A 25,473-nucleotide genomic window follows, 5' to 3' on the forward strand; every position below is an offset into this window, starting at 1 on the left:
TTCAATTTGTATGGTATACTACGTTCCTGTGCTTTGTTTAGAATATTCTTAAATAAGTTATATATTGAATCCACATCGAAATCCCCATTAACCTGTATGTTACCTGTTAACATTAACCTGTAACTGTTAACATTAACCTGTACCTGTTAACCTTAACATGGCTGGCCATGTTTCATGCGGTAAGTGATTGTGATTCTCATGGTTTATGTTGAGTGATAATCCGCAATTGTTTGGTCATTATTAATTTGGTTAATTGTTCCATAATTTTGGTACTATTGCCACTTGGGCTGGACGGTTGGGCGACGGTCTGGATTTATGCAGGTCGGCGTTCTATCCCCCGACCTATTTGGTTATAGAATAGGAGCTGCCTCGTATGGGCCAATAGGCCTTCTGCAGTTACCTTTGTTCTTATGTTCTTATTCCTCCCTTGCTCCTAACTAACTCTATGGCTGTTTTATACCTCTGAATCAGTTCCTCACTCCTGACTCGACCAACATCATTTCCTCCCACGCTAATGCAAATAATGGGATTGTTCCCATTACCAGCCATAATATCATTCATGTTGATTATAATATCACCAATGCCAGCTCCGGGATAGCAAACCCTTAACCTGTTCCCCCTATCTCTAGCACAAAACGTTCTATCCAAATACCTTATCTGGGAATCTCCCACAACTAATGTTTGCTTAGGTACTTCCTTTACTTTCTGAGGGGCCTGCGCTTCCTTTCTCTTCGTTGCTTTCCCTGAAGGTGCTTAAAGAATGCAAAGAGGAGCTTTGTGACCCACTGTCAACCATATTTAATAAATCAATAGAGTCAGGCAGAGTGCCAGAGTTTTGGAAAGTTGCTAATGTGATACCAGTTTTTAAGAAAGGAGATAGATCACTTGCGTCTAACTATCGACCAATTAGCCTAACGTCTATTGTGGGAAAGTTACTCGAATCTATAATAGCAAATAAAATTCGTCTTCATCTTGAAAAACATAAATTAATAATTGAGTCGCAACATGGTTTTATAAATGGCCGTTCATGTTTAACAAATTTGTTATCTTTTTATTCTAGCATTGTTGAGGCAGTTGATAGTGGTAAGGATTGCGATGTTGTATACCTTGACTTTAGCAAAGCTTTTGATACAGTGCCACATGAAAGACTGATTAAAAAAATAGAGTCTCATGGTATTGGGGGTGCTATATTAAGCTGGATTAGGGCATGGCTATACCAAAGGAAACAGAGAGTTAGTATAAATGGAATCAAGTCAGAGTGGGAAAATGTTGTAAGTGGAGTGCCTCAAGGCTCTGTCCTGGGACCTCTGTTGTTTATAATATATATAAATGATTTAGATTCAGGTTTGAGTAGCAACATTTGCAAATTTGCCGATGATACGAAAATCGGTAGGGAAATTAATTCGGAGGAGGACTCACTATCACTTCAAGTTGATCTAGATAGGGTTTTGAAATGGTCAAAGGATTGGCAGATGCAGTTTAATGCTGATAAATGTAAAGTTCTGAGGTTAGGTAATGATGATAGAGTTACAAGATACGAGCTAGATGGTGTTGTGATTGCGAAGTCGGATTGCGAAAGGGATCTGGGAGTTATGATTAGTAAGAATTTAAAACAAAAGGATCAATGCATAAATGTTCGTAATAAGGCAAATCGGACACTTGGATTTATTAATCGCAGCGTTAGTAACAAGACACCTGGTGTGGTTCTCAAGCTATATCTTGCTCTAGTTAGGCCCCATTTAGATTATGCAGTTCAGTTTTGGTCGCCATATTATAGAATGGATATAAATTCACTTGAACGTGTCCAGCGTAGGATGACTAAGTTAATTCCCCAAATTAGAAATCTTTCATATGAAGAAAGATTAACAAAGCTTAAGTTGCATTCACTGGAAAGGCGAAGAGTTAGGGGTGACATGATAGAGGTTTACAAGTGGATGAATGGACATAACCGGGGGGATATTAATAGGGTATTAAAAGTATCAACACAGGACAGAACACGAAACAATGGATATAAATTGGATAAGTTTAGATTTAGGAAAGACTTGGGTAAATACTGGTTCAGTAACAGGGTTGTTGATTTGTGGAACCAATTGCCGCGTAACATTGTGGAGGTGGGGTCCCTCGATTGTTTCAAGCACGGGTTGGACAAGTATATGAGTGGGATTGGGTGGTTATAGAATAGGAGCTGCCTCGTATGGGCCAATAGGCCTTCTGCAGTTACCTTTGTTCTTATGTTCTTATGTTCTTATGACCGTCCAAATTGGTTGGGCATCATTCCTTTCCCCCCCCCCCCCCGTCCCATCCCAAATCCTTATCCTGGCTCTTTGCAAGTGGTATATAGGCGTAATGGCTTGGCGCTTTCCCCCTGATAATTCCCTCCCTCCATAATTTTTTAAGAGATTGAGCGTAAAGTTTTCTTTAAAATCAAATACTCTCTCTCTCTCTCTCTCTCTCTCTCTCTCTCTCTCTCTCTCTCTCTCTCTCTCTCTCTCTCTCTCTCTCTCTCTCTCTCTCTCTCTCTCTCTCTCTCTTGAATCCAGACTGCTGCAATTCCAAAAATATTTTCTCAAGAAGTTCAGAAGACCATGGCACCCTCTCGCCCGAACTCGACTCCTTCGAGTTGTATAGTGAAGGATGAACCGTTGGAGAACGAGCTGTGAGTCTTGAGGATTGAGTGAGAGGATGAGGATAGAGAGCTCATGAGTGAGTGGGTTCTTGGAGGACGAATTGACGAATCAGAGAAGGGTTGCGATAATTAGTGCTGAATGCTGCATCTGTGTTAGTGAATTTGGAATTTGATGGATTGGTGGATGGCTTGGAGTGAGCTGCTGGTGGATGGCTTGGAGTGAGCTGCTGGTGGATGGCTTGGAGTGAGCTGCTGGTGGATGGCTTGGAGTGAGCTGCTGGTGGATGGCTTGGGGGTGAGAAAAATATAAATGGGGAAAAATAAAAGATTTGGTCAATTAGCGAAAATATTAAAATGAGATTGACGTTTCAATTGACTTTCTATACCGTCTCCTGAGGAGAAAGAGGAGAAGTTAAGTGCCAGAAACCTTTATATCAAAGGGAAAGTTTTGAATTAGATTTTCCTGAACAAGTTAGAGAACTGAAATTAGGATGAGGGAGATGGTGTAACTACACCCCCATCATCTCCCACAGTGTAACTACACCCCCATCATCTCCCACAGTGTAACTACACCCCCAGCATCTCCCACAGTGTAACTACACCCTCATCATCTCCCACAGTGTAACTACACCCCCAGCATCTCCCACAGTGTAACTACACCCCCCATCATCTCCCACAGTGTAACTACACCCCTCATCATCTCCCACAGTGTAACTACACCCCCAGCATCTCCCACAGTGTAACTACACCCCCATCATCTCCCACAGTGTAACTACACCCTCATCATCTCCCACAGTGTAACTACACCCCCATCATCTCCCACAGTGTAACTACACCCCCAGCATCTCCCACAGTGTAACTACACCCCCCAGCATCTCCCACAGTGTAACTACACCCTCATCATCTCCCACAGTGTAACTACACCCTCATCATCTCCCACAGTGTAACTACACCCCCATCATCTCCCACAGTGTAACTACACCCCCAGCATCTCCCACAGTGTAACTACACCCCCAGCATCTCCCACAGTGTAACTACACCCCCCAGCATCTCCCACAGTGTAACTACACCCCCAGCATCTCCCACAGTGTAACTACACCCCCCATCATCTCCCACAGTGTAACTACACCCCCAGCATCTCCCACAGTGTAACTACACCCCCAGCATCTCCCACAGTGTAACTACACCCCCAGCATCTCCCACAGTGTAACTACACCCCCCAGCATCTCCCAGTGTAACTACACCCCCCAGCATCTCCCACAGTGTAACTACACCCCCCAGCATCTCCCACAGTGTAACTACACCCCCAGCATCTCCCACAGTGTAACTACACCCCTCAGCATCTCCCACGGTGTAACTACACCCCCCCAGCATCTCCCACAGTGTAACTACACCCCCCAGCATCTCCCACAGTGTAACTACACCCCCAGCATCTCCCACAGTGTAACTACACCCCCCAGCATCTCCCACAGTGTAACTACACCCCCAGCATCTCCCACAGTGTAACTACACCCCCAGCATCTCCCACAGTGTAACTACACCCCCAGCATCTCCCACAGTGTAACTACACCCCCAGCATCTCCCACAGTGTAACTACACCCCCAGCATCTCCCACAGTGTAACTACACCCCCAGCATCTCCCACAGTGTAACTACACCCCCCAGCATCTCCCACATTGTAACTACACCCCCCAGCATCTCCCACAGTGTAACTACACCCCCAGCATCTCCCACAGTGTAACTACACCCCCAGCATCTCCCACAGTGTAACTACACCCCCAGCATCTCCCACAGTGTAAAAACACCCCTCAGCATCTCCCACGGTGTAACTACACCCCCCCAGCATCTCCCACAGTGTAACTACACCCCCCAGCATCTCCCACAGTGTAACTACACCCCCCAGCATCTCCCACAGTGTAACTACACCCCCCAGCATCTCCCACAGTGTAACTACACCCTCATCATCTCCCACAGTGTAACTACACCCTCCATCATCTCCCACAGTGTAACTACACCCCCAGCATCTCCCACAGTGTAACTACACCCCCAGCATCTCCCACGGTGTAACTACACCCCCCCAGCATCTCCCACAGTGTAACTACACCCCCCAGCATCTCCCACAGTATAACTACACCCCCCAGCATCTCCCACAGTATAACTACACCCCCCAGCATCTCCCACGGTGTAACTACACCCCCCCCCCCAGCATCTCCCACAGTGTAACTACACCCCCCAGCATCTCCCACAGTATAACTACACCCCCCAGCATCTCCCACAGTATAACTACACCCACGGTGTAATACACAGAGGGTGTGTGCACCTTGTCTTCCGTTGTTACTAGTAATATTACTCTTTATTGTCCCTGTTCCTCTAGTTCCCCCTTCCTTCCTTACTTCCTCCTCCTCCTCCTCCTTACTACAAGTCAGGCTCTATTAAAGGCATTACTGAAGGGTGAGGTCAATACTGTTGCGTGTGTTGTATTAGCCTCCCACAGCAGAGGGGGAGGAGAATATTGCCATCGATCTGTGTGCATCGTGAGTGGGTGTGTCGGTCAGTTTTATAGTCCGGCTTGTGTACCGTCTAATCTCTCTCTCCTCTGTCGTCTCTGGTTCTGTCTAGCCTGTCCTTTTTTTCCCCTGTTTTCAATGTTTTTATTTGACAGGTATAGACATGACATAGAATGGTGTTGACATGACAGATCTATACAGGTCACTCTGTATCTGTCAGTTTATACCAGTCATGTCTATATCTGTCAATTTGTGTGCCTGTCATCAATATACCTGTCAAATTATACCTCTTAATCAGCCGAACAATGCAGTCTCTCTCAATCCTCTCTCTCTAAGGCCATTGGACAGATAAATGTTTGAATAATTTAGTGTTTGAAATAATTTAGTGAATAATTTCCTAAGAATGTTTCTTTCACGTTGTTGTTTTCTTCTAAGATGGTCAATCAGAACAGAACCATTTACCTGAGTGTAATGAAAGGGGTACGTCTGATTGGTCTTGAGTCACTTGTTGATTATAGGTACGTGAGTTATAATCAGGGTGGATAGCTACTTGGGGGCTGGGGGGGGGATTGACGCTGGCCAGGGGGAGATGGGGTGTTGTACTGGGGGAAGGGGGAGGGATTTTGCAAGGGAATGGTAAGGGGGTTTGTACTGATGGTTTGGTGGGGGCGAAGGGAAAGGAATTTTTAGGCTGTCATTTAAACGTAACGGTTGAAGAAATATTGTGTACATGTTTGAAATTGAAGGAACCAATCAGAAAGGCCCTGATTTAAGCTCAACAGCAAATCACAGAGCGCGTGATATGAATACGACCAATAGGAGGAGGAGCCGCCGACTCGCGGGACTTTTGAAAGTATAACGGGTCAAACCAACGGACTCAAATAGACTATTCAAAGCGTAATTTAACCTGAAGATCTGCCTGTTTAAGATGAAGATTATTCTGATGTGTGCATTTCAACTGGCGCCTTAGTTTGTCTAGTTCAACATCACAAACAGAAGTGGAGATGAGACATAGCATGTCAGACATTTACAGTTAGAACCCTATGGAGTGGGAGATAGTGTCCCATGGAATGATGAGAGATAGAGCTAGGACAAGTAGGAAATAGAGCTAGGGGGAAGAGTGAGACATGCTAAATGAGGTGGGAAATAACATACTAGCTACAGGAACTGGATTCCCGACAAATATACATTTCACTTAAGTACCCGATGGACGTCATACATCATTTAATCCTAAGAAGTGACCCTTATTCCTTCTCTCTCTCTCTCTCTCTCTCTCTCTCTCTCTCTCTCTCTCTCTCTCTCTCTCTCTCTCTCTCTCTCTCTCTCTCTCTCTCTCTCTCTCTCTCTCTCGCCCTTCCCAAGCCTAACCGACACCTGGGGCAATTACATAACCTCACTAGGCATGAATTTATAAATTTTAGCTAATATTTATCATGCTTCGTATTTATATATATACATTTACCCGAATTTTTCTGAGGGCCACTATCTCCCCAGTGGCCTCAACGGGGACAGGAAGCCGGCAATATGTCAAAGGTCCCCCCCTTTGGTATGTATGTACTCACCTAATTGTGCTTGCGGAGGTTGAGCTCTGGCTCAACCCAGATGTATGTATGTATTAAAGCAGAAGTGTTATGCTCCTATTATAATATTATATTGTTATAGTGGTCATCAAATCACGGCCACCATTTATCAAAGATATTTTTCGCTAAGTTTTTGTAAACATAATATGCTTAAAACGTATTATTTTTTTTAGTTTAAATTCCTCAAGAAATGACCAACTGCCCTCACATGACTCACACAGGTGTTAGAACACCTGTGTCTTCTAACACCTGTGTCAAGTACCCTTCTCCCCTCACCCCTCATCGCCCCCACCCCGCTTTTCTCCATACCCCCACCCCTAATCACCCTCCCTCCAACCACCACCACCACCACCCTCTCAATACCAGGCGGCCCTCAATAGCCTCATTCACCCTTTGGCTTCCCGTTCGTTAGCGAACCGCTTTTTAATTTGTGGATTCATACCGGCCCCTTGGTCGTAGAGGAGAGTGTGTGGTCCATCAGACTGTCAGTGAAGACCAGAAGTGTCAGTGAACAAGTGTCTGTCTGCTAAGCGCTCCTGTTGATTCGCTCAATTCTGCCGAAAACATTTATTTGTGGCAGCCTAAAATATTGCAAAAATATATGTGTGACGATATGGATAGTTTTGTTGGTGATAAGGCAGTGATAAGATATGACCTCCAGTGACCTTATTGGGCTTTAAGGAACGTTGTATGACCTTATAACGACTTTACTGTATCTTTAAGAGACCTTGTGTGACAGTATTAAACACCATCGTAGGGGTCCGCCCCAGGTGACCTTGTGCGGTTGAAGACTGGTTAAAGTGAGATAGTCTCGCAGTGTATGGGTGGAGGCGGGGCCCCGAGGCCGACGAAGCAGGAGGGACAGAAGACAGGATTACGGTAATTCAGAGCAATGGCGAGACGGGAGGGTAAATACAGTCTAGTGCGGATCTTCGCGATGTTTGATGACAGCCAGAGGCATTGGACAGAGGCTGCTGGTAAGTGTCTTTAAGGGGTCGTTCCCCAGCTGTTCAGTATGATCACATGTTATTATCACCCCGTCCTCCAAACAAAGACCCAAAAGTGATTCCATGCACACGCCAAACCCCCTGTTTATGAATGAAAAACGGTTTACACACGACTCACAACTGTTGACGTTCGAACACTTCCGGAACAAGTGCTTCACTGACGAATTTTGTTCGAGCCACAACGCTGTAAACAGCCCGTCCTCCAAACAAAGAGCCAAAAGTGATTCCATGCACCCGCCAAACCCCCTGTTTATGAATGAAAAGCGGTTTACACGCGACTCACAACTGTTGACGTTCGAACATATCCGGAACAAGTGCTTCACTGACGAATTTTGTTCGAACCACAACGCTGTAAATGCTTCACCCACGTACTACAAATACAAATAATCGCCAACAGAACCTAAACACCTAACCTAACCTATGCCTATATATACACAATATGCTAATATATTATAATATTAATTTATATTTGAGAAAATTTCCGTTTTGAATGAACAGCATGTAAATATTCATGAATGCGTCTGTGGGGTCGACCGCTGGATGGAATGGACTTGAGTCGAGGACGGGTTGCAGCACCTAAACACCTAGCCTAACCGACACCTAACTATAAATAGAATTTTTATGTATTATAATATTAATTTATATACGAGAATAAACAAATTTTTAATACACAGTATGTTAAAGTTGATGATTGCGTGTGGGGAGGACGGCCGTTCCTTACTAGCCCTTAACTATCACCTACTTAGGTCTTTCGTTATGGGTAATCTTATGTTACGTTTTCTTTCGGAGGGTTGATGGTGGTCACTTTTAAAATGTGAGCAGTTACGATGTTTTGGTTTTGCAATTTGTAAAATATTATAACTGGGAAGCGGGCAAATGTGAGCGCCTGTTTGTTGGTGGTGTTATGGCAGCAGTTTGTGATGGTCGTTAGACGCGTGGCTGAATTATACCGCGAATCATGACAGTCTCAGTAAACACCTAAATTGTATACCAAACACACTAGAGGAAGCACAGCTGCCAAAGGCGCTCGGTAAACCCCCTCCCCCCCCCCGCTCCCACACACACACACACACACACACACCAGCCACTAGAGGCCGGTGGCTGAGTGGACAGCACGCCGGGCACGTAATCCTGTGGTCCAGATTTCGATTCCCGGCGCGGGCGAGAATCAATGGGCAGAGTTTCTTTCATCCTGATGCCCCTGTTACCTAGCAGTAAATAGGTACCTGGGAGTTAAATAGCTGTTACGGGCTGCTTCCTGGGTGTGTGCGTAGGGGGGGGGGGAATTAGTAGTAACAGTTGATTGACAGTTGAGAGGATGGTCGAAAGAGCAGAGCTCAACCCTCGCAAGCACAACTAGGTGAATAGACACACACACACACACACTGGAAGACAGAAGAGTAATGGGAGACATGATCACGACCTACAAAATTCTCAGAGGAATTGACAGGGTAGATAAAAAGTAAATTGGTTAACACGGGTAGTACGCGAGGAAGGTGACACAGGTGGAAATTGAGTACCCACGCAGTCCACGGACCATGGTTCGATTCCCTGTCCTAACAGAAACAAATAGGCAGTTTCTTTCACTTGATGTCTCTGTTCACCTAGCTGTAAATAGGTACCTATGACGAAGTCCACTGTTACGGGCTGCATCCTTAGGATTATGTGTGTGCGTTTGAGAAATATATGTAGTAGATACGACAGAGAAAAATGGGTCGGGAGTCAGTACATTGGACAACCGACGGTTAGAAAGGCGGGGTCCAAGAGCTAATAGCGCGATCCTGCAGGCGCAAATAATAATTAAGCGCGCCAAAGATGGCGTTATGTAAGGTACGGCCCTTTCTCTTCATTTGACACTACGTAAAAAAATGCAACTGTTTATCCAAACTAGAAACGCACGAACACAATCAATCCACTTAACCTCTTGTGGCCGTTGCATAAATTACTCCCGCAACTTGATAATTATTAGTCAGTCACTTTAATCACCGCAATAAATAATTTACTTTAATCAATCATCTCAGTTATAAAATCGCAGACTCTTGCCTCCTACTTATAAACGGATTTTGGGTGATGGGAAGGTGTGCAAGCCTTCAGACTTTCCATACAATGTTCAATGTCATTCACGTCATTCAATGTTCAAACATTTGATCAATGTTCTGTCATTCACGTCAGTCTGTTTACATGTAAATCCTTTTGATGCTTGGGTTAACGGGAAGGGGGAGGGGGTTATTATGTGTTGGGTGTGAGTGGAGCCTTGTGTCCCCTTCCCACTAGAACCACTCTCCCATAACCATACCCCCTCACCATCCAACTCTTCCACCCCTCCACCGCTCCCCCCTACATAACCCCCATCACCCCTTCCCCCTTATGTTACAATTCCCGTCATCTGACACTAGTCACTTGCACATTAATTTCAACTCCCAGCCTGTGGCACCTCTCGTTATTGTGTTTGCACAGTTAATTACAAACGTGTGTGTGTGTGTGTGCACCTAGTTGTGTTTGCGGGGGTTGAGGTTAGGCTCTTTGGTCCCGCCTCTCGACTGTCAATCAACTAGTGTGTGTGTCTTAGTGCTGCTCTAGAAGTGCTTAAAGGGGGTTAGGCATCAACTCCAAATCCTCGCCTTTCAAACCATTTTTTAATTTATTTCTCCAATCTTCCAGTTGAGTTTCGTGATCTTCCAATCGAGCCGCAGTGACTCTGAACATCTGCTTGAGACTGTCAGTAACATCTGCGTTCTTGTCTTAGGCTTGCCTTACCTTTTTTCCCCCAAATTTACTAGTCGTTACCTCCCTCGTTAACATTTCTGTTAGTTTTTCCTTTCGATAGTCGTTCATATATTCCAGTTCCATTATCCAATTTTTGTTGACTTAATCACACACTAGAAAGTGAAGAGACCACGACGACGTTTCGGTCCGTCCTGGTCCATTAAAAAGTCGGTCGAATTTTTGTCTGTTTCTTCGTTCTATTTACTGTCTAACCTGCTACTGTTTTGCCTTTGTGACTTCATCCCTGACTAGTGAATATCTGTAATGTTTTCTCTTAACTATTGCTGCTAGTTTCCACATTTATTTTGCGTCTGTTTCTTCCCATCATTTGTCAGATATTGCGGTTAATTCTACCCTATTTTATCATATTGATGTGCATGTGTTCATTCATATCTCCGGAGTCATGTTAAACCCGAGCTGTTGTTTCTTCTTTAGTTCCCCCTCTGTCTGGCTGTGCCATTTCATGCTTTCAACTTCTTCCCCTCTCAGTGTATGTTGAGAGAGAGAGAGACAGAGACTAGGAGAGTGTGTACACAGATCCACAGTAGGTGTTAGGAGAGAGAGAGAGAGAGAGAGAGGCAGAGAGAGAGAGAGAGAGGCAGAGAGAGAGAGAGAGAGGCAGAGAGAGGCAGAGAGAGGCAGAGAGAGGCAGAGAGAGAGAGAGAGAGAGAGAGAGAGAGAGAGAGAGAGGCAGAGTGACTGGGATAGTGTGTACACAGGTCCGCAGCAGGTGTTAGAACCTGTCAAAGGTTGAAGGTGAGCGTCAGTATGTGAATTAACCTGCTTTACTTTTCTGAACTATAGTACTGTGTTGTGGATTTATGCTATATCTACGTTATATGGTTTAATTTGCTTATGTTCTTATTTAATCATCGTTTTAATGGCTAGTTTGTCCTATATTTTACCATGCGAGGTCAGTACTGGCAGTGTCCACGCTTCGCATAGGCCTACTGGCCCATGTGAGAAAAGCACTACATGAAATCAGTTGTTTACATTCATCAACTCGTTATTCACACCTTATACACATATAAAATCTTCAGAATTCATCCCTTATACACAACAGAGAAATTCCCATGGAATATAAACCTCACAAACTGGGTATATATATAATATAATATATATATAGCTTCGATAGCCGGATATATTAATATCAAGACTGAGAGGCCGGAAGCGGCCGGATAATGAATATAATCACTATGCTTTAGGCTGTGTTTCACCCGAGGCGAGGATAGCCTAGCTTTCATATGCAAATGTGGATATTGTACTCAGACGAGGGACGGATGCAGGTATGGACAGAGAGATGAAGGGATAGTTAGATGCAAGAAGGCAAATACAGACAGAAGAAACGGAAAGCAATGGACATATACAGTGTTTGATCGAGTGTGTGTGGTTTTGTTATGTATTTAAATACTTTCTTGTTTGTTATTGTGCGTGTGTGTGTGTCATACATTTGCGCTTCTGTCTTCTCCTTTGCTGCCTTTGATTGATTGATGAAGATTAAACCACCCAAAAGGTGGCACGGGCATGAACAGCCCGTAAGTGGTGGCCGTTTTGAGCCATTACCAGTATCAAGAACTGATACTGGAGATCTGTGGAGGTGCAACTGCACCCTACGTGATGGGAGATGTCTCCCGTCTGCTGCCTTTGTATCTCCGTGTCTTATCATCTGTTTCCGCCTGTCTTTCAAACCTCCCTCTTATCCTGTCTCCCGTCCTGTGGGCGAAAACATTGAACCGAACGCATTCCCAATAATCATTAGTTTTAATGGAAAATAAATTCCCTTTTCCATCACTGTGAAGTTTTATGAGCGCTAAAACCTGATGACGTATTAGTTACCTGACCCAGACGTGCCTGGTTTTACTTCCCATTAAACCTCATGCTTGATTAAAAGCGTGTCCTCGTTGGGGCTAACCAAAGATTCTCGTTTGACTACCTACAGCTTCTCCTTCAACTAGTCAAAGCTTCCAAGTTCCAGGAAAAGGTAATGAGGCTCTTGCCGATTCCAGCGAGCCAAACTGATGTGATTCTTGATTATAGGGTAGTGTCGATTCTCAATGTCAGAGACGCTTATGGAAAAGAACTTCAGTGGGATCGGGTGATGGTCCAGATTCTTTGGATTTTTGTATTTTAGATTTATGATTGCAGATTATAGGAAAAACTATGCGGTTATATGCGTATTGGGAGGGGAGGGGCTGTGATTCCAGTGTCTACAAAAGGACTATGATTAAAGCGTTCTAGAAGGACTGTTATTCCAGTGTCCCAGAGGGATTGTGATTCCAGTGCTCCACTGGAGAACGTGATTCCAGATTCTATGAGCACATGTGCTTCGAGGAATCCAAAACAAAATAATATGTTCAATTCCAAAAGCCAGGATTAGTTCTTATTTAGAATCAATGAAGCCGCATCTGGACATTTTATCCGCCCCCAAGTCTGATTCCCACCCTCTGTTTTCGCCCCAAATGTGTAAACAGCGATAACGATAACATCACTTGCAATTCTCAATGTAATTCCCGTTTGATTCCCTGAATCCCACCTGCTCTAGCTCGAATAAACTTGTTCAAAACCTGTCAGGACCTTTCATCAGTGGCATTTGATGTCGAAGATGTAACCCCTTGTACAGCTTGACTGAACCTTATTGCCTCTGGTCTGTGGGCTGAAATTAATTGTATTATCTGGCCTGGATGTTGTTGTTTTAGGTTCAGCTCCTCTGAACAAACGTTCCAAGCAGCAGGGGCTATGGTGAGCCCGTGGTGGTCTTACCTGGTCTGAGGTTAGTTGAACTCGTCTGTAAATAGAGAGAGAGAGGGTGTCATAGGGAGAGAGAGAAACATTGTTTCAATATTTACAAGCCTGTTTTTCTTTGTTATATTTTGATTATCAGTCTTCTCATTACATTAGTCTTGCTTTTTTGTTTATTGAGACGAGACGAGATTGGTGCATTGTCTCCTTTATTCCTCCTCCTCCACTTCTTCCTCCTCCTCCTTCTCCTCCCACACAACACCAAGAGCCTCGATATATGTATTCAATTGTGACACTTAAAGGAGAATCGATATTCTTGGAATCGCACCTCGCCGCCATTCCTGTGTGGTGAGTGAGAATGGTCCTTAAGCCTGTTCCCTGCTGGCTGACTCGGTTCCCTGCTGGCTTATTGCCTTTCTGTTGGCTTGTTTGCCCGCCTGCTTTCTGACTTGCATGCCAGGTTTATTTCCCAGCTAGCCAGCACAGCACAGCACAGCACAAGCACAAGCACAAGCACAGCACAAGCACCAGGAGCCACCGCCCGCTCGCTGGCAACAGCGGGCAGATCGGGTTGCCTCAAGAACGCTGCTGATTTGTTGCCGTTTTTCTCTCTTCTTCCCACGCTCTTCGGATTCCATTGGCGGGTCACCAGCTCTCTCGGAACTCCTCCAGGGAGGTCTATATGATCTCAAACTGTTTCATTGAGTTTTAAATGCACCTCCAAGCTTCTACGTGAAGTTCTTCATGCACCCAGGCTATTCCATTGAGCTCGAAGTATTCTCAGGCTGCTTCACTAAGTTATAAATGCACTTAAGCTACTCCAGTAATGTTTAAACTTATCCAGAACTGCACTACTGGATTCTAAAAGCGCTTAAACTTTTCCAGTGGGTTCAAGCTACGTCGAAATTTGCATCAGTAGGTTTTTATGGCAGTCAAATTCCTCGACTGGTTTCTCCAGATTTGATCCAGTAATAAATGGATAGTTTGATCCACAGGTGTGTGGCCTTGTTGATCCACAGGTGTGGCGATGTTGATCCACAGGTGTAGCCATGTTTATAACAGGTGGCATCAATGTTGATAAAACAGTAAAACATGTACGCGTGAGATAATTAAATTGAGGCTTCAATTTTCTTTTTATCTTTTTTTATTTTTCTTTATGAACTCGTTGGATTCTGTGTCTTGGCTCATCAGTGTCGCGTTTCACCCTCCAAATAACCTTCCTGATTTGATTCAGTTAGTGTGTGTGTGTGTGTGTGTATCACCGGCTCGTTGCGCAGGCGTTCTCGACTCTCATTCGTTGAAAATCGTATCATACACAAGACAGGTCGCCAACGGTTGTTATTGTTTAAGATTCAGCTACTCGGAACAAAAGTTCCAAGTAGCACGGGCTATGGTGAGCCCGTAGGGATGTTAAAATCTACCTAACCTTGCCCATCCTATCCTAATTTAAAACAGCAATCAAGCCTAACCTTGCCCATCCTATCCTAACCAATTCCAACCGATCTTAATACAGCCTAACTTAAGCTAACATGACGGCCAAACCCCATGTCAGAAAATGAAGAAATGGCGACGTTTCAGTCCGTCTGTATTATTATTGATAAGGAATCCAGGACAGACCGAAACGTCATCGTTTCTTCATTTTCTGATTTGTGGTTTAGATATCATATCTTCAGCCACGTTATTGTGACTACTCGTCTACCTAAGCTAATGCTTCCTAGCCTAACGATATATATATATGGGTTTGACAAATCAGAAAACGAGTTTTTTTCCAATTATCTTATAAACTATTGACCCATAACACTGTGTGTGACAACGTAACTACATTTGATCACACCCTAATCACTGTACGGAACAACAACTACGTGTTTGGTCCCCTAAAACCAAGTTTTGTACTTTTGTTTACTAAATCCTGCACTATTTATCACAGCGAGGCGTTTCTGGATAGATGGGATTATTTTATTATGGGAACAAGTAGCGGGAAGGAGGTGTGTATCTGTGTAGCTTCCTGTGTTGGTGTCGACTGTGATAACACAAGGGTCTGTGTAGCCTCCTGTGTTGGAGTTTCAACTAGAATTAAAATTTTTAGTAATTTTATCGTACTTGCGCCCTATGGCTTATTGTGCTCAAGCGAGGGCCTGAGTTCAGACATAGGCTATATCTTAAATCATTAATTTAATTATTTATTCAATTATTTATAGTTCTTAACACATTAATTTAATTATTAATAGTTCCTAATGCATTAATTATGAATTCAATTATTAATAATTCTATAAGCATCAATTCTTAATTAATTGCTAATAGTTCTTAAAGCATAATTGAATTATCCGCATTTGAATTAGTTCAAGGAATTATAGACAACAATTAGCTGCTCTATTGTGATTCCTGGGCTGGAGTTATGGTTGCTATGGTTACTAGAGAACGTTTTTAATGGTTGCCATGACATCTAGAGAACGTTTTTAATGGTTGCCATGGCTACTAGAGAACGTTTTTAATGGTTGTCATGGTTACTAGAGAACGTTTTTAATGGTTGTCATGGCTCCTAGAGAACGTTTTTAATGGTTGCCATGGCTACTAGAGAACGTTTTTAATGGGTGTCATGGCTACTAGAGAACGTTTTTAATGGTTGCCATGGCTACTAGAGAACGTTTTTAATGGTTGTCATGGCTACTAGAGAACGTTTTTAATGGTTGTCATGGTTACTAGAGAACGTTTTTAATGGTTGTCATGGCTCCTAGAGAACGTTTTTAATGGTTGCCATGGCTACTGCAGAACGTTTTTAATGGTTGCCATGGCTACTAAAGAACGTTTTTAATGGTTGCCATGGCTACTAGAGAACGTTTTTAATGGTTGCCATGGCTACTAGAGAACGTTTTTAATGGTTGCCATGGCTACTGCAGAACGTTTTTAATGGTTGTCATGGCTACTAGAGAACGTTTTTAATGGTTGCCATGGCTACTAGAGAACGCTTTTAATGGTTGCCATGGCTACTAGAGAACGTTTTTAATGGTTGCCATGGCTACTGGAGAACGTTTTTAATGGTTGTCATGGCTACTAGAGAACGTTTTTAATGGTTGTCATGGCTACTAGAGAACGTTTTTAATGGTTGTCATGGTTACTAGAGAACGTTTTTAATAGTTGTCATGGCTACTAGAGAATGTTTTTAATGGTTGCCATGGCTACTGGAGAACGTTTTTAATGGTTGACTTGGCTACTAGAGAACGTTTTTAATGGTTGGCATGGCTACTAGGGAATGGTTGCCATGGCTACTACAGAATGGTTGCCATGGCTACTAGAAAACGTTTTTAATGGTTGTCATGGCTACTAGAAAACGTTTTTAATGGTTGCCATGGCTACTAGAGAACGTTTTTAATGGTTGTCATGGCTACTGGAGAACGTTTTTAATGGTTGACTTGGCTGTTATGTGATATAATAGTTGACATGGTTTCTATATAATGGGTTACCACATGATGTTAAAATTGTTACCATGGTTGCTCCATGATGACATAATGGTTACCATGTGATGTTATAATGGCTTGCTATATGTTATAATGACTGACATGTTGTTATATATGATGTTATAATGATTGTCATGGTACCAAGAGCAGGTTTATAATGCTGTCACCTTAACACAGATGCCCTGACTCCTAACGTCCGCGCACTGGTCGGCTCACCCAAACGTCTCCCGCGTCCCAGAACTTCACGACACGCCCACCAAGGTCAGTAGCCTATCACCGTTGATCTTTCGCACGCCTTTAAGATCAGTAACCAATCACCGTTCATGTTGTAATCTTATTTTATGGCTGGTAGCCTATCGCCGTTCATGTTACATCTTCTGTTATGGCTGGTAGCCATTCATCGTTCATCTTATATCCAGCTTTAAGGTCAGTAGCCAATCATCATCTACATTTTGATTTTAAATGCTAATAGCAGTATTCTTCCGTTTTATCTTTACGTTTTGATTTTTCTTCGGCACCGCTCCTGTGCCAGGTAAGTCCACTACGGGCTCACCATAGCCCGTGCTACTTGCCCCGCTCCTGTGCCAGGTAAGTCCACTACGGGCTCACCATAGCCCGTGCTACTTGCCCCGCTCCTGTGCCAGGTAAGTCCACTACGGGCTCACCATAGCCCGTGCTACTTGCCCCGCTCCTGTGCCAGGTAAGTCCACTACGGGCTCACCATAGCCCATGCTACTTGCCCCGCTCCTGTGCCAGGTTAGCTACGGGCTCACCATAGCCCGGGCTACTTGGAACTAGTTCCGAGTAGCTGAATCTATAACAACAACAACCACCCCATCTTCCCTTTACGGGCTATTCATGCCCGTGCCACCTTTTGGGTGGCTTAATCTTCATCCCTCTTCCCTGTTACTACTTGATACGGGTCGTAGATGGACCGGAATGTCCTCACTTTCACTTGAGATGTGTGGGTTGGGTTACTTATAATGTACATAACCAATTTAAATATATATGTATAGAAATCATGGATATTCTCACACTATATTCTGTGTTGCTTCAGGTAAGTGTGGAAGGAGCAGCCTCTCGTGTGGTCGCCGGCCACTGTGACAGTCAAGGTAGGTGTAACACAGATTTCATGACAGGAAACTGCTATAGTCACAGTAATTATATGACAGGTTGTCAAACTTAGAAGTTCTTCCGTCACCTCCTTGTGGTGTTGCCCGGGGCACGCTGACGGCGGGGGAAATACACACTTCACACACACAATAGGTCACCTCGCTAAGGTGTCAGAGCAAGAATGCTTTGACACCTCAATGTAAAAATAACAAACTCAGTGTAAAAACTCTTTGACAAACTCGATGTAAAAATGTTGACCAGACCACACACTAGAAGGTGAAGGGACGACGACGACGTTTCGGTCCGTCCGGGACCATTCTCAATCGACTTGAGAATGGTCCAGGACGGACCGAAACGTCGTCGTCCCTTCACTTTCTAGTGTGTGGTCTGGTCAACATAATTTAGCCACGTTATTGTGACTCATCGCCTGCAATGTAAAAATATTTATTGGAAAATTGGTCCGACAAAATATGGAAACAAGTCACACGGCCGACATATTTGAAATCTCGTGAATTACAGTTTGGGAACTAATTGACCATTCATTTTTTTCGACTATCAGGAAATATTTTCAATGTTTTTTGGGCCGAAATCTAATACGTTGCTTTAATTTGAAAATATAGTGGATACCTTTTACAAGCCGCTGGCTTCTTGTCCAAGACGAGTCCAGTGCAGATGGTGGCCCTCTGATAAATTCGGGTAAATTTGGGCAGTTATGGAAAAGTATCCTAGAGTTGTAACATATATAATAGTTTGGCATAACATTGCTGGGTTGGGATTAAACGTTTTCTTTATTTAAGCTAACAACGCTTGATGAACTGTCAAAGAAAATGAAAATTGATGGGTGACCAGTATATTCTAAAGAAGCCAAAAAAATTTAATTATTTAACTGTTAAATATTTTCTTACATTTTCTATAATAATAATGCTTTTGAATTATGTCTAAACATTATTTGAAGGTACATACTTTAATTCATAATTTTAAGAACCGCGAATTATTTTATAAACTATGTTGGGCCTCATCTGACAGGTTGACAGCCTAGTCGTGCCTCGACTGATGAGTTGTCAGTGCTGTCAGTCAAGTTTCAGTGGGAAGGGAGACGTCCACCCATAATGTTACCTATTATGAACGCAGCTCGGCCAAGAAGGATGTTGAGCTGCTCGTATTCTCTTATGGTGGGAGTTATTTGACCATCCCGGATGTTTAAATTGTTTTCCGAAGAGTTGAGGTATTGATGTAAACTCATATATGGTTTACCATAAGTTTTTCCATAATTGGGGCAGGTAGCCTGTTAGGCTACCTGCCTAAAACTTTGGTTTCGACTCTTTTTAACCCTGTCGTAGCTCAGTCGATTAAGGCAGTGTCTGGGATGCTCCCGGACACAGGTTCGAATCCTCGTCACGGCCCTTGTGGATTTGTTCAGCCTGTTAGGCTTATCGAGGTCCCCCCCTTCCCCTCACCAATAGGCTAGCTACTGCATCTTCCCCCCAGGATTCAACAGTTGCCTAACTCCCAGGTAACGATTTGCTGTTAGGTGAATCAGGTGAACGGAAACGTGCTCAATCGTCTCCGTCCCCGCTCGGGGAAACGAACACGTAGCCCACTATGCTACGGGACCCATATGTAGTACGGGTAGCTTATGTAAAAGACGAATTAGTGGAAGACAAATTATATCCTTGTTATTGATCGAATAATTATTTCATCAAGAATGTCTTCATGTTTCGAAGCTTCGCATGTATTTTGGTTGGACAAAAATCGAGTGTATGATTGCTGAGGTAGGCTTGATGTAGGGAACTACCACTGGGGGTACACGCACAAGGGCACACAGGTGGAATTTGAGTATCCAAATGAACCACAGAAACATTAGAAAAAAACATTTTCAGTGGCAGAGTAGTTAGTAAATGGAATACACTAGGAAGTGATGTGGTGGAGGCTGATTCCATACAGTTTCAAATGTAGATATGATAGATCTCAAGAAGCTCAGGAATCTGTACACCAGTAGATTGACGGTTGAGAGGCGGAACCAAAGAGCCAAAACTCAACCCGCGCGAGCACAACTACGTGAGTACAACTAGGCGAGTTCGGTGGATTCTGGATCCTCCGTCCCGCCTCTCAGTGCGTAGTTCCGGCTTCGGCTTCCGCCCTTCTTTTAACTCTCGGATCTTGGTGAATGATAGTGATCTTAGCTAGTTTGTTGTTTCAGTTATTTAAAACATAATTTATATTAGTCTTTTTTCCTGGCCAGAATTACATTTTTTTATAAATTATGTAAATTTTTCCATTTGGAAATGTGATACAAAATTTGCACTTGTTTTTATATTACGATTTCTTATTGAAAAAACATATTTTCTAATATTATGTCGTCGTTTTTAAGTATTGATGATAAAATTGTAGTTTTGTAGTGATGCTAGAACAGGAACAATTAAAACATTACAGGCAATTATCTTTTGTTTATCGCCTGTAATTGGCGTTCTGTCGATCTCATTAAGCACACGCTACGTTGTTTACATTTGAGTTAGTTAAATGAGCAACGAATTAAAATAAATTTCTTAACTTACTATTCATTAAATCAATTTTTGGCTTAGTAAAGTTGAGCTTTGCTTGAGATTATTGCCTGACTTTGCAAACGCTCTCGTATGAAGCAATATACACCCACACACACACACACACACATACATTTCACCGGTTGATTGACAGATGAGAGGCGGGACCAAAGAGCCAGAGCTCAACCCCCGCAAGCACAACTAGGCGAGTACACACGGTCCTGGCATGGACGATATCCTAGCACAGTTGGATCATGTTATCCATCTTAACATATTTATCCTATGCTGTTTCATCCAACATTTGTTTTAAAATGTTTTTATTACTCGCCGAACATTCATGTTTTAACATCTTTAATTAATTATTGTGAAATAGTGTCTGGGAATATTTTCATTATGACTTTTAGGCTTGAGAGATAAGCACAATAATCATATCAGGGATAATCACCCCCATTACCGATAAGCTCGAAAATAATTGGTTGAAAGTAATGTGTAAAGTGTTTTACATTCATAACAGAAAGGAAGCCTATTCCAGTTTCAAAACACTTATTGTTATTAACATCTTTATTGACAAAATTAATTACAACTTTGCCTAATCTGAGGATTTCGATTAAGTCTTATTAAAGTGAGGATAATGCTGGTATTCACTGTCACGCAGGACAGAGGGTCATACAAGTGTTCAAAACACTTGGGTAACCGACTATGGAACCAGGCTTCCCTGTGGTTGTACCTAGTAAGCGCACGCGAAATATTTTTGTAAAGTGATGTAAATACGGTATTTTCCCCAAATATAAGTTAATATTATATAGCACCATTTTCTCCGTATCGGAAGTTAGGCCGCGATTAGTTCAGGTGTTTTGATTACGTTGGAAGTTATTGTATTTACAGTACGCGGGTGAAGCATTCATGTGTGTACGAGTAAAGGAAGCACTTTGATGAAAATTGGAACGAATTCATTGAGACACGTGCAAAGTTATTTTCGTCATAAAGTGTGTGGGGTGGGAGAAGGAGCTGCTGTATTGAAGACTAACTCTGTTATGAGGACGGGTTGGTCTTGAAGGCGAATTAATGCAGCCTAATGCTATGCTGATATATAATTTGGTTTGGTTTTCAATGTCTAGCTAGACTATAGCTGCTGCAGCTAAATGGTTATTAAGAAAACCACTAAAGCTTACTGATTAACCAGTGAGTATGCTTTAGTTCTAAATATCGTCGAGAAATCAAGAAACTTTCATAATATATAACACCAAGAAACCGGCGGTATAGCCTCTCGCTTGCTGTTGTTTGATTTCGCGAGGCCACAAGTGCCTATTGTGCCCAGGCGCTCTCGCGTAGGATAAAACACAAAACCTTTTGGCTATATACACCTCGAGTGTCGACGGAAAACTACCGTTCCTTGCGACAGATAAACACCGCCAGGCAGATGGTTGGTGAGCGCCTGGGAACTTCCCACAGTAATGATTCAGGATCAACAGCCAGTGGTGATAAGGCACGGTCCTGTAAACTCTGGGTAGCCGAAGAAATTCGCTATTCGGCAGAATCACGATGTCATCTTAAACTTGAGTCAATTGGGCAAAAAATGACTTATAATGGCGCCCACAACCCCCGAGGGCACACCATGAGTTCTCCAAGACCCGCTAACTCTCGGAATATTCTGACTAAGCCACAGTCACAGTCTATCAGTCTGAAGATCCAACCGGAAAATGAAAAATCTATCAATTTCCCCTGTGACCCCAGGCGACAACAAGTGCCAAAGACGTCGTATGAATCTGGGACGTTGCAGAGGAATGCCTGACGTCAGTATTGAGACCTAATGGTCAAAATCGCGTTACGCGTTTCGACGGTTCCTAGGCAGAGCAGGTGTCCGGACGTCCACTCCCAGATGTTCCAGCCTGGATGTTTCCCAACAAGACTCGAATACGTCTCGGTATATATATTCCTGTATGAAATGTTGACACAAGGGTGGCCCCAGTTAAGCCAGGAGAACGCGTTGGGAGGCGGGAAAGCGCTGTCAATGAACGAGTCCGGGAGCGACGCGCGCGGACGCGGCTGGTTGGCGGATGGGAGGCTCGCTGGTCTGGCTGGCGAGTCAGTAGCATTGTAGTTGTGGCAGGGGACAGACTGTCATTGTCTCTCGCTCCCGTCTCCTTGCTCTCCACGTGTCATGGATGCTGGTGCTCTGACACCTCTAGTGTGATAGTTTCTGAGGCACGTTACCTATCCCTTCCACTCTGCTTCTGAGTACAAACTAGAAATCAGGAAATAATAATAAATTATTGCACGTGGCATTTTGCCCTCTTATGAAGTGTTTCCCAGAATTTCTGATTGATTTGTAATAAGGCCTAAATTCCGGAATTTATAATACAAACCAAAAGCTGTAATATTGAAAGTTATAAGTATGCCCAGTCATGAAGATGCTCACAACCTAATCGTTACAGAGACGCTAAGACAGTATACACATATACCAGGCTATATGTATACATGTGAATCAAAAACGTTTTGAAAGTAGTTAATCTGTTAAATCTTCAATTGTGCTGCTTGACTGTGAATATGTATGCCTTACGTCTTACATACAGTCGGGAAGAACGGTCAGAAACGACGGTGATATCAGACACTGAGCAGTACTGTGAAGTGAAGCAACTGTGCTGCTCCCAGGCAGTCTCTGAAACCGGGTACAGTAACCAGGGGGTGTTAGAAAGTACAGTGTCGGATACAGAATGTCTTAAAGTTGACCGGTTGTCATATTGTGATCATTGTCAGGTCCCTGGCTCTCTTGTGATCAATGATGCTGGCTGCTTCAGTCAGCAGCCAGTCAGCCGGCTGTCTGACTTGCCGCTGTTATTTGAAGCCAGGCTGGTGTCGGGGGCCTGTGGAAGCCATCAACAGGCCATTGAAGGCAAGTTGCTGTTGCTGTCAGTGGAGGCTCGCTGACTGTTCTTGGGGTTCAGGTGTTAAAATACATATTGGTTTGAATTGCTTGTGGGAACATTTTTGGTGCTGGTGCATTGACTCTTACGACTTCCGTTTTGTAACTTCCTAACCATTCCTATTTACTTAGTAAGCTAAGGAAACTGTGTATAATGAATTAGCAAATTATCCAGCTATCAGCTTGCACTGAACATCGAATCTTGTACCAAAAAAAACAATAAAGCCATGATTTACCACAAGTTAACTCAAAATGCCTTAACCAGGGCCGAAAATCGTTGGCAAAATTAAAATCGAGGGTTGAATTACGGTTAATTATATCGGTTCCTAGAACCTTCACCTCGTGGATCCTGGTGGTCGCTATATCCAACCTGTCCTCACACTTATTGCATTGAAATTTTAACGCCTCAAAATTCCGATGCCTTGGTGAAATTAAAAGCATCGTAATATTGTTTTTTTTTTTTTTAACTAAAGAGCATAGGTCTCAACGCTTCAAGTTTGACAGAAACCACTTCAAAATTTACGTTTCAGGTTAGACAAAACCACTTCAAATTTGTCGTTTGTCAAATAGTGAGAAGAAGCTAGTTTCTGATGCCTAACGTGAGATCACCTTCAAATTGCCTTATTCGTGTTTCTGATATAATTGTGTTCCTATATCTGTCTTACCGCTTCAGTGGTAAATGACTGTATACATGTTTTATTTTATCCCCTATTTATCCCACTTCCTTTTCCTTTATTCTACTTGTTTTATCACCCGACCCCGTACTGGTATAAATGTAACGAGCTCTGTAATTTATTTTCACTTAAGAATGAACCATGGAGGTTCGAAACGTTGTACGATGTTTTTATTAATATATATCACGTTTCAAACTACTAGCACAATTTATGCAAAAAAAAGGTACCTGACTGGTTCTATTACAAAAATGACCGGACCTAGTTACTTCATTGTAGTGACTTGTATTGTTGCGAATAAAGATGCCTATTCTAAATTAATGGCGAATGTGAGATTTCAAGGTCAGCCATTTCTTGCCAAAGAATTTACGAACGCGGAAACGTCTTATTTGTGGTGGGGGCATAAAGAATAGTTTCTATTCTCGGCAACATGAGAGGGAAGAACTGCTCAAATCATCGTGGTTGCTCATTTGACATTGAATGTAAATTCCTCTTTACTTGTTATCTCGTAAATGCTTCAGTTCAGTTCATGTCGTCGGGTTGGAGAAAGACAAATTAGCTAGACTTGTTAGTATTAGTCTAACTGGCCACCAGTCTTGTGCGTAGACATTGCTAGAGTATTATATTGGTCTTCAGAGGAGTGTTTGTCTGGTGTTTTGCCTTATTATGTGTGTGTGTGTGTGTGTCGTCTTATTATGTGTGTGTGTCGTCCTATTATGTGTGTGTCGTCCTATTATGTGTGTGTGTCGTCCTATTATCTGTGTGTGTCGTCCTAGTATGTGTGTGTTGCCCTAGTATGTGTATGTGTTGCCCATTATGTGTATGTGTCGCACAATATATGTATGTATCGCTCTATATATGTAGTGTTTGTTAATTAAACTCACTGTTACTCGCTGCTACAAGGTCAGATGGCGCCAGCAACATACTACATAGTAGCGTATGTAGGGCGGTATTATTAAGAATGTTCATTACAGAAGCTGTAGGCTACACTGTTAAAAAATTTTAACTCATGAACTATTCTCGCTATTGTTGACAAATCTCACTTGATCAGTTCGCAGTGGTGGTGGCATCTCAAATGGGCTATACAAACTTCCTTAGTGGCTGTAAATGTGTGGCTGTATATATTACGGTGATGATATATAGGAGACTTAAGGTGACACATATATCACCACTAAATGATTATATTATCCCATGCAGATAAAGTCAGGAACTTGACACCTAATCTTGAGTTTCGTTGCGCCATATGTTCATACCTCGGATGACTGATTGTTTGTGGGAGTTGAAGGAAAGGAGATAAAAAAGGATGGAAGAAGAGAGTGGAAGGGGAACAGAGGAAGATAAATACGAAGGGAGGGAATGAGGGAGAGGTGGAGGAAGGAAAGCAAAAAAAAAACCGTTCTCTTGTTTATAGATAGTACTTATAGTAACGACGATTGTGTGTATATGTATGTATTAACACGTTGTACTGAACGGGGTGAGAAGAGCTTGAGCTACCTCATCCCTTTGTGTGTATTTTACCTCAATAAACTTGTTTCAATATAGTAACG

General features: G+C 43.0%; 1 protein-coding gene across 2 annotated transcripts in view; it reads left to right on the top strand.

Annotated features, from left to right (window-relative positions):
- The window catches only part of Mctp (multiple C2 domain and transmembrane region protein), a 239,592-nt gene that overhangs the window by 49,535 nt on the left and 164,584 nt on the right, over positions 1-25,473 (top strand). The window contains exon 3 of one of the 2 annotated variants that reach the window (XM_045749849.2): positions 16,857-16,940. In XM_045749849.2, the coding sequence (XP_045605805.1) occupies positions 16,857-16,940 (84 nt within the window). Of the gene's footprint in view, positions 1-16,856; positions 16,941-22,421; positions 22,538-25,473 lie in introns of those variants that run through there. The other variant, XM_069302136.1, reaches the window with a different exon arrangement.

This window comes from Procambarus clarkii, chromosome 47, assembly GCF_040958095.1.
Source record: "Procambarus clarkii isolate CNS0578487 chromosome 47, FALCON_Pclarkii_2.0, whole genome shotgun sequence".
NCBI classification, from domain to species: Eukaryota; Metazoa; Arthropoda; class Malacostraca; order Decapoda; family Cambaridae; genus Procambarus; species Procambarus clarkii.